This window comes from Carcharhinus amblyrhynchos, chromosome 13 (genome assembly GCF_965287045.1).
Source record: "Carcharhinus amblyrhynchos chromosome 13, sCarAmb.v2.hapA, whole genome shotgun sequence".
NCBI classification, from domain to species: Eukaryota; Metazoa; Chordata; class Chondrichthyes; order Carcharhiniformes; family Carcharhinidae; genus Carcharhinus; species Carcharhinus amblyrhynchos.
Window position 1 is genome coordinate 66,422,251 of NC_137336.1, and position 16,929 is coordinate 66,439,179.

General features: G+C 43.1%; 1 protein-coding gene across 1 annotated transcript in view; it reads left to right on the forward strand.

Moving 5' to 3' along the window:
* LOC145351562 (serine/threonine-protein kinase 32A-like) overlaps positions 1 to 16,929 on the forward strand; it is a 241,343-nt gene that overhangs the window by 146,982 nt on the left and 77,432 nt on the right. Inside the window, exon 5 of the mRNA XM_080201156.1 lies at positions 7,098 to 7,135. Coding sequence (XP_080057282.1) covers positions 7,098 to 7,135 — 38 coding nt within the window. The remainder of the gene's footprint in view (positions 1 to 7,097; positions 7,136 to 16,929) is intronic.

The following is a 16,929-nucleotide window of genomic DNA, read 5'->3' on the forward strand; positions in this document are numbered from 1 at the left end:
CAAAATCCTACTATTTCCATCAAGAATGGGGGAGTGAATTTTTTTGTACTAATTTCAAAGGAAGACCATTTGTCAACAGAGTGTAGCCTTGAGTTAAAGAGGTAATTTTAGAACAGCATCACAAGAAAATGCATGCAAAGTTTTAAGAAAATTTCCATTTAAACATTTGGACAGAGAAAGTTGGGTAATTAAAGGGAATGTTGCAAACTCAATAGACACTCTTTTCAAAACTTGTGGCTAAAGGCATGGCTAGCAAAACGGTGTCTTTTTGCATTAGCCATCTGCTGGCAACATCTAAAACTGTTCACCAATGCAAAGTTATTAAGGAGGCTATGATAGTTGCTTCTGACACCTTGTGTAAAGTCTTTAAAAACAAAGATGAAATTATGCTGCTTAGTGCTTTAACAGGAGCCAGAAGGGTGGAATTGTTGTCTGAGGATGTGTCTCAGCAAATACACAAAGACTTATCATGCTGTAAATGTTTCTCACTGCAGTTTGATCAGTCAGTAGACATGTCCAGTACAGCCCAGCTGATTGTTTTTGTTTGCATGACATTCAAAGAAATGATCTGAATTCTCCTCATTTGTCAATTCACCACTGTGTTATTCACCAACAAGCGCTAATGAGCAAGGTTATTGATTTTTCTCAAGTAATGATTGTTGTTGTCAAGATAGCCAAAGCAATTTGTGTCGGAGCTCTGCAACGTTGTTTACTCAAATTGTTCCTCAGTGAGCTTGATGTCACCTACAGAAAGCTAATCCTTCATGCAAATCTGAGGTGGTTAAGTCGAGGAAAAATCCTCCAGAGATTTTTGGCTTCAGCTCCCTAAAATTGTCATCTTTCTTAAATCAAGAAATGAGGTGTACAACCAGCTGTTAGATAATATATGGTTGCTAGGCTTAAACACCAAATTGAATGAGCTGAACCATGAACTACAGGGGAGGGAGATTTTATCATACACGCTCAGTGCATTGAATGTTTTCAAGTTGAAACTGGGCCTCTAATCCCAGTTAAAGAACAAAATTACTGAGCATTTCCCAAATCTGCAGAAAATGCAAAGCATGTCAAATAGCAAGGGTTCCATCAAATAGTATTCTGTGACCATCTGAACAAATTCAGAAAGAAATTCAACAAATGGGCCAGAATGTTACCAGCCCACTCAGCACAGGAATTGTAGCGGACAAGGGGCGGACATGGGAAGATCTGTTGACCTTGGGTGGAATTTTACAGTTTTGGGATGAGCAAAGCTGTAAAATCCCACCCATGATCTCAGGAGTTAGACAAGATGGAACAAATATTTATATTTGTCTCAAATCCTTGTTGTTGAGTGGACATTGGAGAACTGATAGCAAAATTTCAGTGAGTGTTCAAACAAAGCAGTGGACTTAACAAGGAAATAATCATCATACAAAATGACATAAATCTGAAAGCTAGGTCAAGGAACAAAAACTTTGAGGGAGTTGTAACAGAGGAGTACTCTCTTCTGACATCATGTGCACTCAAGGTAAAGACCTACTTTTGTTCCACGTACCTCTTGTGAAGTGACTTTCCGCATCTGAAAATCAAGTCCAAATATACTCATCTCACAGATGCCCATCTGATGGACTGTATGAGACTGTCCATCAAAAAGTATGACCCAGACTTCACAGCGCTCATAAATCGTGTTCAAGCATAGGCATCACGCTAAGAATTGTTGAGTGTTATGCATACATACATTTTGGGGGATTTTGGTAAAGTCATTTTTTAAGAGTAGATCTCATGCTGCATTTTGATGCTAAAAGTGATCTTGTGCTTGGAAAGGTTGGAGATCATTGACTTGGGCAATAAAAGTGTTGATCATCCAGACCCTTTGAAGAATGAGCGACAAAAACCACAGCCCCTTGAAACGACTCAAGGATGTGCAAATAAACATTGTGAAATTGACAGCAGAAATCAGAGAGCCTGAGCTGTCAATCAAGTAATGTTTTCTTTGGGCATCAGCTGTTTCAACAAGCCTAATGGTTGTCTGGGCTCCGAGCCAGGAGATTTGACAGGGAATTTCTCCTGATGTCTTGGCTGATACTTAAACTTTACACACTAAAATAACTTACATGGTCATTTATCAAATTATGGGGTCTGACTCTGCATAAATTGGCATTTCACTAGGTTACGCCAGTGACTGAAGAGTTAATCATTTTTAGCACAGAATGAGGCTATTCGTCTTCTTGAAAAGTGCTTCATTGGCTGTAAAAACATTTTGGGACATTCTGAGGATGAGAAAAGCACTATACAAATGAAAGTTTATTCTTTCTTTTCCTTTTTTTCTACCTATTGGAAACGTTCATGCACTATGTTTGGAGGTTTTAAATATGTCATTTAACGTTAAAATGGCATTGTAGGATTGGGAACTCTGGGTGTAATACTGCTGGCCAACATGCCTATACCTGCATTCCCATATCAATCAGAAAGCAGAAGTACTTTTCACTATCTCATTGGATGATCTTTGGCTGAGAGTCAAACTCTGTCCATATTTTTAAAACTATTGAACAGAAATGCACGCAGGATATTTTTTTTTCTGAAGAATTATTAATTTCCCTGTTATTTTACTCAGAGTATTCATATCAAGTCTTTGTGTTTAATTCAGGCAGAATCCAGGGTATTTCCAGAGGATTGGCAATTCTGATCAATCAACCATCTCTTTTATTTAGTGATTAACCATAACCAGAAGTTAAGATCTAATTTGTCTCAAGAAAGTGCACATGTATGAATTTTGATGTGACTCTAAATATGGAAACAGGCAGCAAAGCACTATCATGGTCCCAATAGCAATAGATTGAATTATTTGTCCCTCTAGCCCTTCTAATAAGTGGAGAGAGAAGTAATTTTTAAATCTGGCTCTTGACAGCTGGTGACAATTTCAGTCACCTTTACTGCGCATCTTATTCAGTGAGTGAACAAATAAGTTTCAAAATGCAATTAGTGCTTTCATCTGAGGCCACAAAACTATTATAATATGGTACACCTGCTTTCTTTCAACTTCCGCAAACAAGTACTTCTTTTTCATCAGGCATTATTGCAATGGGCCATAACTTGCTGTAGCAGGGCATCTAATGATATGTGTCCTTACATATTTAAGTTTTTTTTTCAAAGGCCAGTGCTTCAAGGTACAGGTGTCACAAGGGGAACCGGGCATTTGGGAGCTGAGTGGACAGGTCAGACAACTTGGTCAATCACATTCTTCTCCCTTCCTCCCCCTTTTCCCTTCCTCCCCCTTTTCCCTCCCTCCCTCCCCCGCCTTTTCCCTCCCCCGCCTTTTCCCTTCCCCCTCCCCGCCCACACCCCCTCCCCCCAGCTCTCCCTCCCCCCCAGTTCCTCCTCCCTCCTTTCCTTCCCCCCACCCCTCTGCTCCTCTCCCCCCCCCGCCTCTGCTCCTTCCCTCCCACCACGCCTCTGCTCCTTCCCCCCCCCCCCCGCCTCTGCTCCTTTCCCTCCCCCTGCTTCCCAGCTCCTTCCTTCCCTCTCTTCCTCCCTCTTCCTCCCCTCCTCCTCCCCTTGCTTTTTCAGATCCAAATGGATGATTTTGCACTAGCCCACATTAACCTTTACCATTGTCATGACCTTTTCTTTCCGTGGGAAGAAATTTCCCCTTATCGCTATCTTAAATGGGAGCCTGCTTACCTTTAAACTGTGCCTCCTGGTTCTAGATTCCCCCACAAGAGGAAACATCCTCTCAGTAGCTACCCTGTCAAGTCTCCTTAGAATCTTTATATGTTTCAATAAGATCACTTCTCATTCTGCTAAACCCCAATAAGCATTGATGTAGCCATAAAACCTCTCGACCTTTCTCATAGAACCTCTCAACCTTTCCTCATACGCAACCCCTTCATCCCAGGAATCAGTCGAGTGAGGTTTCTGTGAACTGTTCCCAATGCAAGTATTGCCATCCTTAAGTAAGGAGACCAAAATGGTACATGGCACTCCAGCTGCAGTCTCAGCACTGCTCTGTACAGTTCCTCCTCCTACACAACTGCTTCCTCACCTAATGTCATATACAAATGTGCAAATGCAACATTCTATTGTACAGTTCACATATTGAACACATCACTATATCACCCCCTGTCCACAATTTGGCGCCGTAGCAGTCAAATCCCCTTAGTTTCCTGTGTGTTGAGCCAAGTTCTATTCATTTGCATAATCTGTTCTCAATTCCCACAGTCCTTAGTTTTATTTCATGAATTCATGTGGCACCCTGTCAAAGTTCTTCTGAAAGTCCAAACAAACGAAGAGTTGTGACACTTGTAAGGTTTTCAAATAAGTCAGAGAGTTATTTTAAGGATTTTTAAATCCATAATGGCTGTTTTGTTTGAATCAAGATATTGCTCAAGACATGTTAACAAAATCGTTGTATTTCTATAACAGCTTTTGCAACTTTAGGATTTCCTGAAACCAGTGAGGGGAATACATAGAAATGTAGCAGCCAAATTGCAAATAGCAAACTCCTACAAACAGCAATGACATAAATGGTCAGAGAATCTGTTTATTTAGGTGTTGGTTGAGAGACAAATATTGACCAGTATATCTCCCCTGCTCACCTATGAATGGTGCTACGGGATCTTATACATTAACCTGAAATGATAAGTCTTTTAGCCTTCCAAGTGAAAGATAGCATTTCTGTGCAACACTCCCTTAGTATTGCATTGGAGTGTCAGCCTAGACAATATGCTAATTTCTAGAGTGGGGATGGAACCCAGAACCTCCCAGGCTACAGTTGTTACTGGCTTACTCTTCTAGGGATGTGACAGAATTTGGTGTCCAGGGTTCAAGTTTGGACCTCTCGTCAGAGCACCAGGCATTACTTAGGCAGCAGGTTAAAATTTTAGTAATGAACTAAAGAGCACATTACCTGTGTCATAACATCCACACACTCAATGTGACATTTCAATAGGGTGACTTAGCCAGGACTCTGGAGACTGTAGTCTGATCAGAAATATGCACAGTAATAACTGACCGAATGTGCTTCTTAGCACCTGGGAAGTAACTGTGCTAAACCAAAAATTGAGACTATAGCTGACAGCGCTGTTTGGGAATGTCCTCTTGCTTTAAAATCATTGTAAAATGAAAACAGGTCATTAGCACACTATCTTAATGGGGAATTATCTGTATAACAGGTGTCCCAAAGTATTCCATTCTAGTTTCTGTCAACTCTTAAGATCCATGTAAACTGCCCTGGAGCTGAAGATAATTTGATGTGGAGATAAGAACATAAGAAATAGGAGCAGGAGTAGGCCATCTAGCCCTTCAAGCCTGCCCCACCATTCAATAAGATCATGGCTGATCTGTCGTGGCTCAGTTCCACATTCCCGCCCTCTCCCCATAACCCTTAATCCCATCTCTTATCAAAAACCCATCAACCCGCGTCTTAAAAATATTTAGCGAGGTAGCCTCCACCACCTCAACGGGCAGAGAATTCCAGAGATTCAGCACCCTTTGAGTGAAGAAGTTCCTCCTCAACTCCGTTCTAAACCGCACCCCCTTTATCTTGAGGCTGTGCTCCCTAGTCCTACTGTCCTTTCTGAGCGGGAAGAGTCTCTCCACCTCTATCCTATCCATCCCATTCATCACCTTATATGTCTCAATGAGATCTCCCCTCATTCTTCTAAACTCTAACAAATACAAGCCTAGTTTATTCAGCCTCTCCTCGTAGCTCAACCCCCTCAACTCCGGCATCAGCCTAGTAAACCTCCTCTGCACTCCGTCCAAGGCCAAAATATCCTCGCGTAAGTACGGCGCCCAAAACTGCACACAGTACTCCAGCTGCGGCCTCACCAATGCCCTATACAGCTGCAGCAAGACCTCCCTACTTTTATATTCAATCCTCCTCGCTATGAAGGCCAGCATCCCATTCGCCTTCCTGACCACCTGCTGCACCTGCAAGCTGGGTTTTTGCGACTCATGCACAAGGACCCCGAGGTCCCTCTGCACTGTCGCCTGCTGCAGTTTTTCGCCAAGTAAGTAATAATCCTTCCTACCATTATTCCTACCAAAGTGGACCACCTCACACTTGCCAACATTAATGCCGGCGTTGGACTGGGGTCAACACAATAAGAAGTCTGACAACACCAGGTTTAAGTCCAACCGATTTATTTGATAGTAAACTCACAAGCTTTCGAGGTTAAACTCTTCGTCAGGTGAATGGAGAGTTCTGGCCTCAGACAGAGCATTTGTCTGTGCTTTATATGCTCTGTCTGAGGCCAGAACTTTCCATTCACCTGACGAAGAGTTTAACCTCGAAAGCTTGTGAGTTTACTATCAAATAAATCGGTTGGACTTAAACCTGGTGTTGTCAGACTTCTTGCTAAGGATAATTTCTCAGTGGCCTCTGTTCCAGGTAATGCTGCAGTGGCCCCCTACCCCAGGTAATGCTGCAGTCCTGGCATTGGCCCCTGCTCCAGGTAGTGCTTCTGGATATACAGAACTGCTTGTTGCTCTCTGAGGCAAGGGAGGGGCATAAGTCTTTCTCCAGCCGATCGATGCTCTTTGAATGCAGTACCCAGAGCACTATCCCTGGTCTCTGGATTACGAGTCCAGTGACAAAACCACTACGCCACCACCTGTCCATAACCTAAGATAGTCACTTCACTGTTCACAGAGGATATGGTTAGAGTGAGGAACTTGCTTCCACACTGAGTAATTGAGACAAATAATATAAATGCATTTAAATGGAAACAAAAGCACACAAGGAGGAAAGGAATAAGTGAGTACATGGATAGGAATCGAAGAAAAAGGGTGGGAAGAGGTTCCTGTTGAGCCTCTGAAAACTAGCATTGACGCGTTGGGCCAATAGCCTGTTTCTGTGCTTTATGTAAATTTATGTAATTTCTCCCAATTCTGGTAATCGCTGTTTAATCGGAGCCTCTGTTTCTTTGACTGCCATCTTAATCTGCATTACATGTTGTTAATTTATTTTAATTCAGAAAACATCTGTACCTTTTGTATCATTAGCATGATATAATTAGATGTGATCTTGAAAAGAAGCTTTAATGAGGGGCTGACCTGAGTCTTGAAACTAGAGGGAAAACTGCTTATCAAAGTTAATTTTTCTTTTCTTTTTTTTGTAGGGACATTAAACCTGACAACATTCTTCTTGACGATCATGGTAAGTGGGAAATATTGCCTGAGGTAACAGTAAATAAAACTCCTTATAACATCATGAAAGATGTGCTTACACATTAGTATGTAAAGCATGAAGCAATGCAAGGTGTCCGTGGATGATATGAAGGATAATACGCTTGGTTAACCAATCAGAATATGTAGTAAGGGAGGCTCAAACTGGCTTCTACGCCCCCGCAGAGGAAAGGAAAATGTTAGCCTGTTGCCTGTTATGTTGGCTGCCTATTAACTGCGTAGGTCCTGTTGCCTGTCAGCCCTATTATTTTGGTTCTTTGAAGGACCAATTCAATTAATCTCACTTGTCTGCCCTTTCCCTCTAGCCCTGCAAATTTTTCACCCCTCAGGTATTAAAGCCATAGAGGTTTGGAAACAGCCACAGAGCATGGAAACAGGTCCTTTGACCCAACTTGTCCATGCCGCCCAGTTTTTACCACTAAGCTGGTCCCAATGGCCTTAACTTGGTCTATATCCTTCTACACCATCTTACCCGTGTAATTGTCTAAATGCTTTTTAAAAGACAAAATTGTACTCACCTCTACTACTGCCTGTGGCAGCTCATTCCAGTCACTCACCACCCTCTGAGTGAAAAAAATGCCCCTCTGGACCCTTTTGTATCTCTCCCCTCTGATCTTAAACCTGTGCCCTCTAGTTTTAGACTCCCCTACCTTTGGGAAAAGATGTTGACCATCTACCTTATATGCCCCTCATTATTTTATAGACTTATATAAGATCACCCCTAAGCCTCCTATGCCCAAGGAAAAACCTCCCAGTCTATCCAGTCACTCCTTTTAACTCAAGCTACCATGTCCCGGTAGCATCCCAGTAAATCTTCCCTGAACTTTCTATAATAGGGTGACTAGATAATGTCTTAAGAACATAAGAAATAGGAACAGGAGTAGGCCATCTAGCCCTTCAAGCCTGCCCCACCATTCAATAAGATCATGGCTGATCTGAAGTGGATCAGTTCCACTTTCCCGCTTTCTCTCCATAACCCTTAATTCCCTTGTCTGTCAAAAACCTATCTACCCGTGACTTAAATATATTTAGCGAGGTAGCCTCCACCACTTCAACGGGCAGAGAATTGCAGAGATTCACCACCCTTTGAGTGAAGAAGTTCCTCCTCAACTCTGATCTAAACTGTCCCCCCACTTATCTTGAGGCTGTGCCCTCTAGTCCTGCTATCCTTTCTAAGCGGGAAGAATCTCTCTACCTCTACCCTATCCATCCCTTTCATTATCTTATATGTCTCTATAAGATCCCCCCTCATCCTTCTAAACTCCAACGAGTACAGACCCAGTCTATTTAGTCTCTCTTCATAGTCCAACCCCCTCATTTCTGGTATCAGCCTAGTGAACCTCCTCTGCACTCCCTCCAAGGCCAAAATATCCTTGCGCAAGTGCGGTGACCAAAACTGCACACAGTACCCCAGCTGCGGCCTCACCAGTATTCTGTACAGTTGCAGCAAGACCTCCCTACTTTTATATTCTATCCCCCTTGCTATAAAGGCTAGTATTCCATTCGCCTTCTTGATCACCTGCTGCACCTGCAGACTGGGTTTTTGCGACTCATGCACAAGGACCCCCAGGTCCCTCTGCACCGTAGCATGCTGCAGCTTATCGCCCTTTAAATAGTAATCCCTCCTACTATCATTTCTGCCAAAGTGGATAACCTCACACTTGCTAACATTATACTCCATCTGCCAGGTACTCGCCCACTCACTCAGCCTATCCAGATCCCTCTGCAGACTTTCCACACCCTTCATACAATTTGCTTTACCACTCATCTTTGTGTCATCGGCAAATTTCGTCACCCTACACTCAGCTCCCTCCTCCAGATCATCTATATAAATGGTAAATAGCTGAGGATCCAGCACTGATCCCTGCGGCACTCCACTAGTCACCAACCGCCAATCAGAATAGCACCCATTGATACCAACTCTCTGCTTCCTATTAGACAGCCAATCCTCTATCCACACTAACACCCTACCCCCAACTCCGTGCACCCTAACCTTCTGTAGCTACCTTTTATGAGGCACCTTATCAAACGCCTTTTGAAAATCTAGAAACACCACATCTACCGGTTTTCCTCTGTCTACCGCACTAGTCACATCCTCATAGAAATCCAATAAATTCGTCAAACACGACTTCCCGTTAACGAACCCGTGCTGCATCTGCTCTATCAAACCATTCCTTTCTAGGTGCCTCACTATTTCTTCTTTGATGATGGATTCTAGCATTTTTCCAACTATAGACGTTAAACTAACCGGCCTATAATTCCCTGCCTTTTGTCTGCTACCTTTTTTAAACAGCGGCGTAACATTAGCCGTTTTCCAATCTTCCGGCACTTCCCCGGAATCCAATGAATTTTGGTAAATAATCACTAAGGCATCCGCTATCACCTCTGCCATTTCCTTCAGAACCCTGGGATGCATTCCATCTGGTCCTGGGGTCTTGTCCACCTTCAGTCCCATTAGTCTATCAAGCACTACCTCTCTAGTGACAGTAATCGCATTCAGGCCCTCAACTCCTACCATCCTTCTATCTTTAATATCCAGTAAACTATTCACGCCCTCCTCGGTGAAGACCGAGGCAAAAAACTTATTTAAGGCCTCCGCCATTTCCTCATCTCCCACCACTAAATCCCCCCTCTCATCCTCTAAGGGTCCAACATTCACTCTAGCCAGCCTCTTCTTCTTTATATATTTGTAAAAACTCTTACTGTCCTTTTTTAGATTTAGTGCTAGTCTTGTACAACTCCAATACAACTCCAGTATTCAGTGTTCTGACCAGTGAAACCAAGTAAGCCAAACACCTTCATTACCAGTCTGTCCACCTGTGACTCCACTTCCAAGGAGCTATGAACCTGTACCCCTAGATCTTCTGTTCTGTGTAACTCTCCCCAGTGACCTACCATTAACTGAGTAAGTCCGGCCCTGATTCAGTCTACCAAAATGCATCACCTCGCATTTATCTAAATTCATCATTTATCTGGCATTCGTCAGCCCACTGGCCCAATTGATCAAGATCTTGCTGCAATCCTCGATAACCTTCTTCACTGTCCACTGTGCCACCAATCTTGGTGTCACCTGCAAACTTACTAACCATGCTCCATACATTCTCATCCAAATCATTAATATAAATAACATAACAGTGAACCCAGCATCGACCCCTGAAGCACACCGCTGGTCACAGGCCTGCAGTTTGCAAAGCAAGCCTTTACAACCACCCTCTGTCTTCTGTCATCAAGCCAACTATGTATCCAGTCAGCTACCTCACCCTGGATCCCGTGAGATTTAACCTTATGCAACAAGCTACCATGCAGTATCTTATCAAATGCCTTGTAGACAACGTTGACTGCATTGCCCTCATGTACATTTTTGACCCCTTCAAAAAACTGAGCCATTTTCCATTCACAAAGCCATGTTGACTCTCCCTAATCAGTCCTTGCCTCTATAAATCCCTGCAAATCTTGTCTCTCAGAAAGCCTTCTAACAATTTACCCATTACAGGCGTTAGGCTCACTGGTCTATAATTCCCAGGCTTTTCTCTGCAGCCCTTCTTAAACAAAGGTACAACATTTGCTACCCTGCAGTCTTCAGGCACCTCATGTGTGGCTGCCAATGATTCAAATATTTCTGCTAGGGTACCTGCATATTCTTCCCTAGCCTCCTGCAACATCCTGGGATACACTTCATCAGGTTCCAGGGATTTATCCACCTTGATGTGCTTTAAAACTTCCAGCACCTCTTCCTCTGTAATATGTACACTCCTCAAGACATCACTATTTACTTCACCAAGTTCCCTAACATCCATGTCTTTCTCACAGTAAATACCGATGAGAAATATTCATTTAGGATCTCATCCATCTCTTGTGGATTCACACATACATGATCCTATTGATCCTTGAAAGGATCTACTCTCTTTCTAGATACTCTTTTGCTCTTTATGCATTTGTAGAAGCTCTTTAGATTCTCCTTTGCCTTATCTGCCAAAGCAGTTTTTTGTCCCCTTTTTGCCGTCCTGATTTCTCTCTTAACTCGACTCCGCCAACCTCTAATGTCTTCAAGGGATTCACTTGATCCCAGCTGACTGTGCATGAATAACTTCTGCATGCATATTTGTCCGATTTTCTTTTGAAGGTTGCAATTAAATCCGCTTCCACCACCGTTCAGACAATGCATTCCAGGTTTTCTCTAAAATTATGCTGAAAGTAGTGATAAGCTAATGTGATGGATTGTTCTATTTAACATGCAGAATTTTTGTATATTTTTCTTAGTAATTCTATTGCTATTTATGACTGGATATTTTACTTTTGTTCAGTATTCAATCTATAGGGATGTGCAGAGCTTGATAGCTTGTGGAATTTTGACCTGAATGTCTTTTAATTCAGGATTGTAACATTGCACCATGTCTAAACACCATCAAAGCCATTAAGTTATCATAAATGAGTTTCCCATAAACATTCATTTATCTATTGCACCAATATAATAAAGGCTAAGTGCCCGCTGAATGGAGGGAAGAGGTTAACTTTGAATTGACTTCATGTCAGAAATGTTTTTCAGAATGATACAAAGTGCTTTGGAGAAGTATTTAAGACTTGCTGAGTATGTTTGATCTGACTAATTTGATATATCATTAATCTGTCCATGGAAAAAAATCCCTGAAGGAGTTCTGTTACTTTGTGAGGAGGTTTCATTTTCCATAAGACATCAAATTCTATCTCTTGGATAGGAAGCTATATGCTGGGAGTTGGATCATTTTGCTCGTAAAGCCAGTCACATAGCCTTTAATCCTCACACTCTCGCATCTTCCTCTGCTGCCCATCTGAGCTGTAGTATCTTTTGTGGAAAAAAGAGATAAAATGGATTGAGAGGAAAGGTAGGATTAGTTGGAAAAGAGGAATAATTACAGACTAACCTAATGGTGAAGTCCAAGCGTGGAATTATCTGTCAGTTAAGCTCATTATTGCCTACTGAGGCCCGACCTGACCCTCTGGAATTTCATACAACGTAGAACAATGAAAAACTACAGCACAAACAGACCCTTTGGCCCACAAGTTGCGCCAATGATACCCCTACCTACTAGGCTTACCTATAACCTCAATCCTATTAAGTCCCATGTACTCATCCAGAAGTTTCTTAAAAGACCCTATCGAATTTGCCGCCTCCACCACCACCACCAACAGCAGCCGATTCCACTCACCCACTACCCTCTGAGCAAAAAACTTACCCCAATATCTTCTCTGTACCTACTCCCTAGCACCTTAAACCTGTGTCCTCTCGTAGCAACCATACTAGCCCTGAGAAAAAGCCCCTGAGAATCCACCCGATCTATACCTCTCAATATCTTATACACTTCTATCAGGTCACCTCGCTTCCTTCGTCTCTCCAAGGAGAAAAGACCAAGCTCCCTCAACCAATCCTCATAAGGCATGCCACCCAATCCAGGCAACATCCTTGTAAATCTCCTCTGCACCCTTTCAATAGCTTCCGCATCCCTCCTGTAATGAGGTGACCAGAACTGAACACAGTGCTCCAATAGGGGTCTGACTAGGGTCTTAATAAAGTTGCAGCATTATCTCCTGACACCTAAACTCAATCCCTCGATTGATGAAGGCCAGTACACTATACGCCATCTTAACCACATCTTCAACCTGCGAGGCCGATTTATGAGTCCTATGGACCTGGACCCCAAGGTCCTTCTGATTCTCTACACTGCTAAGAGTCTTACCCTTGATATTATACTCCTTCATCCCATTTGACCTGCCAAGATGGACCACTACACATTTATCCAGGTTGAAGTCCATCTGCCACTTCTCTGCCCAGCCTTACATCCTATCTATGTCATGCTGTATCTTCTGACATCCCTCCAAACTATCCACAACACCACCAACCTTCGTATCATTGGCAAACTTACTAACCCATCCCTCCACTTCCTCATCCAGGTCATTTATGAAAATTACAAACAGCAAGGTTCCCAGAACAGGTCCCTGGGGCACTCCACTGGTGACCAACCTCCACGCAGAAAAACACAGATCTACAACCACTCTTTGCCTTCTGCAGGCAAGCCAGTTCTGGATCCACAAGGCAACAGCCCCTTGGATCCCATGCCCTCTCACTTTCTCAAGAAATCTTGCATGGGGAACCTTATCGAACGCCTTGCTGAAGTCCATATAAACCACATCTACCACTCTTCCTTCGTCAATGTGTTTAGACACATTTTCAAAGAACTCAACCAGGCTCGTAAGGCACGATCTGCCTTTGACAAAGCTGTGCTGACTACTATTGAGCATACTATACTTCTCTAAATATTCATTAATCCTGTCCCTCAGGATCTTCTCCATCAACTTACCAACCACTGAGGTTAGACTCAACAGTCCGTAATTTCCTGGGCTATCCCTATTCCCTTTCTTGAATACAGGAACCACATCCACAATCCTCCAATCCTCCAGAACCGCTCCCGTCTCCATCGACGATGCAAAGATCATTGCCAGAGGTTCTGCAATCTCTTCCCTTGCCTCCCACAGTAACCTGGCGTACATCCCACCCAGTCCCGGCGACTTATCTATCTTGATGCTATTCAAAATTTCCAACACATCCTCTTTCTTAATGGCCACATACTCAATCTTTTCAGTCTGCCGCAAGCCTGCAGTACAACCTCCCAGATCACTTTCCACTGTGAATACCGAGGCAAAGTACTCATTAAGCACCTCTGCTATTTCCACCGGTTCTGTACAAACTTTCCCACATTCACATTTTATAGTTCCTATCCCTTCACATCTTATCCTTTTACTCTTCACATATTTGTAGAACGCCTTAGGGTTCTCCTTAATCTTAACTGCCAAGGCCTTCTCATGACCCCTTCTGGCTCTCCTAATTTCCTTGTTAAGTTCCTTCTTACAAGCTGTAAACATAAGAAATGGGAGCAGGAGTAGGCCATCCAGCCCTTCAAGCCTGCCCCGCCATTCAATAAGATCATGGCTGACCTGAAGTGGCTCAGTTCCACTTTCCCGCTTTCTCCCCATAACCCTTAGATCCCTAATATCTCCTAGCTCTCTGAACCTTTTGTACATTTTACTTTTCTTTTTGACTAGGTTCGTTACAACTTTCATGTACCACGGTTCCTGTTACCTACCAAAACCTCCCTGTCTCATTGGAATGTTGTCGTGCAGAACTCTAGACAAACATTCTTTGAAAATTTGTCACCTTACTTTGGTACTTTTTCCTCCTAATTTACTCCTCTAATTTCCTACCTGATGGCTTCATATTTCCCCTTACTCCAGATAAACACTTTCCTAACTTGCCTGATCCTATCTCTTCCCAATGCTAGCGTGAAGGAGATAGAGTTATGATCACTAGCCCCAAGATGCTCTCCCACTGAGAGATCTGACACGTGTCCAGGTTCATTAGCCAATACCAGATCGAGTACAGCTTCTCCTCTTGTAGGCTTATCCACATACTATCAGGAAACCCTCCTGAATACACCTAACAAACTCCTCCCCATCCAAACCCCTTACCCTAGGGATATTCCAAGCAATGTTTGGGAAATTAAAGTCTCCCATCACGACAACTCTGTTTATTTCCTCCCAATAAACCTCTCTGTGTCTCTACCTCACTCTTCTGCTTTAAAACAGCCCTCAACTCTTCTCCCTCACCTCCTGCCATACCTCCCACCTCCACCTGCTGCCACTGCCACCCCCCTAACTATGATCTTGTCTGCCTCTTATAATCTCTCCTAATATGACTCATTGTCAAATTTTATCTGACATTGTACTTGCCTTGGTCCATTTTTACTATATTGAAGGTGCTCTATATAAATGGAAGTTATTGATGATTATACATATACTGTATGCAAATTAAATCAAGTGCACAAAAATAATTTTTATAAAATAGGAGGCTGAACAACCTTCTGGTTCGTCCAGTGATTCTACTAATTAGTCCAGACAGTGGTTCCACATTCGAGTTAGCTGATCTTAGCTGGCAAGGTAGTATCAACCTGATATCACTGGCCTACAGTGGGGTGGAGAAACCAGGATCCCTGCTCCCCCCTGACTATCTTCTGTTGATTTGTGCTGAACATTTTAAGGTGTGGATGGGAGTTGAGGAGGTGATAGGCATTGGACAGGAAGGAGATTAACAGCAAGTACACTGGCTGGGTATGTTGGTGAGAGAGCAAGAAGGGGCAGTTGTGCTTGCTGCTCATAAGGAGGCAGTGTTGAGTGTCTTGATGAATCCTTCAAAGGATGATATGGAGGAAAGTTGTAGGTTTTTCTAAGAGGGAGTCAAATCTGGGATGACAGTAAGACAGTGGAAAGATTGAGCGAGGAATGCTATAGGGTTGAGATAGGCAATTGTGAGGGCACAGTGCCGGTGAGAAAAAATTACAGGAGGCATGAATACAGGTGGAAGGGGCCTTGGAGAAATAAAGAGAAAAATAATCAATATTTCAATCCCACCTCTCTCAAGGCTGCCAGAGCCAAGTAATTCATTTGGCCATCTCAGGATGTCTGATCTATACTGAGATGCACCATTTCTAAGTGTTGGCCAGAAATGGCAACAGCTGTCTAACTGGAAGAGTGGGATGTAACACATCTATGCATTGACATCTGGTGTCTTGTCGGCCTTTCAGAGGTTGATGCAGCCGAGCAGTAGTTCATAAATGATTGTACATCATTTGCATTCCTTCAAAGGCAACCTCCACGGCTAAGCTGCATGGCCCGTTGAAGCAGAGGCTTCCCACCCTCTTGAAATGCCAACCACATACCAGTTTCTGGGATGTCAGCCCATTGATAATGTCTGGCTGATGAGTTAAGTCAGGACTTGAGACTTCAGCACAGTCCAGACGATGCTGCTTTACATCATCATATTCTATTTTCACACGATGACAGCAAAACCTATTACTCTGCAATCCAATTTTCACACACTCGCACGTAAATCTTGAATCTTTCTCAGTCGGGATTATCTGCTTTTGCAATTTGGATTTTGTTTTCTGTTGAATGATGCATTTTGATTTTCCTGTGAATTCCTTTGGCAATAAAATAAGCTGTCGAAATGTAAAATATAATTACTAAGATGGGCAGTGAGTGAATGGAAACTGATATCCAAAAAGAGCTAGGCTGTTAGGTCTTGTGGGCACATACCCTGCTGCAGGAACTCATTCCAAGTTACAGTCATCATGCAGCATGATTGCTAACCTTAACTGGATTATTATTCAGCCCCCTAGACCCCTAAAATATAAATAGCTTTCTCTTCTCATTTATCTCCCGTCCAATCCTGACAGAACTGAATAACCTTTGAGCTGGCTGATGCAAAGTGACTTACTTTTCAATACCATGCTGAGATTAGAGGATTCCCATTGCCATTCTCATTGCTAGGTGTCTAAGGGAATGGTTGCAAACTCATTAGGCCTGGGCTGTGCTAGCCCTCGATCAGAACCTCTGGGCCAGCCTGATACAAGTGGGAACTCTAGTTTATCAAGTTATTAGTTTATTTATTTATTAGTCGCAAGTAGGCTTGCATTCACATTGCAATGAAGTTACTGTGAAAATCCCCAAGTTGCCACATTCCAGCACTTGCTCGGGTACACTGAGGGAGAACTTAGCCTGGCCAATTCACCAAACCCGCACATCTTTGGACTGTGGGAGGAAAACGGAGCACCCGGAGGAAATCCATGCAGGCACAGGGAGAATGTGCAAACTCCACAGAGACAGTGACCCAAGCCAGGAATCGAACTCAGGAATCGATGTGAGGCAGCAGTGCTGACCACTGTGCCACCATGCTGC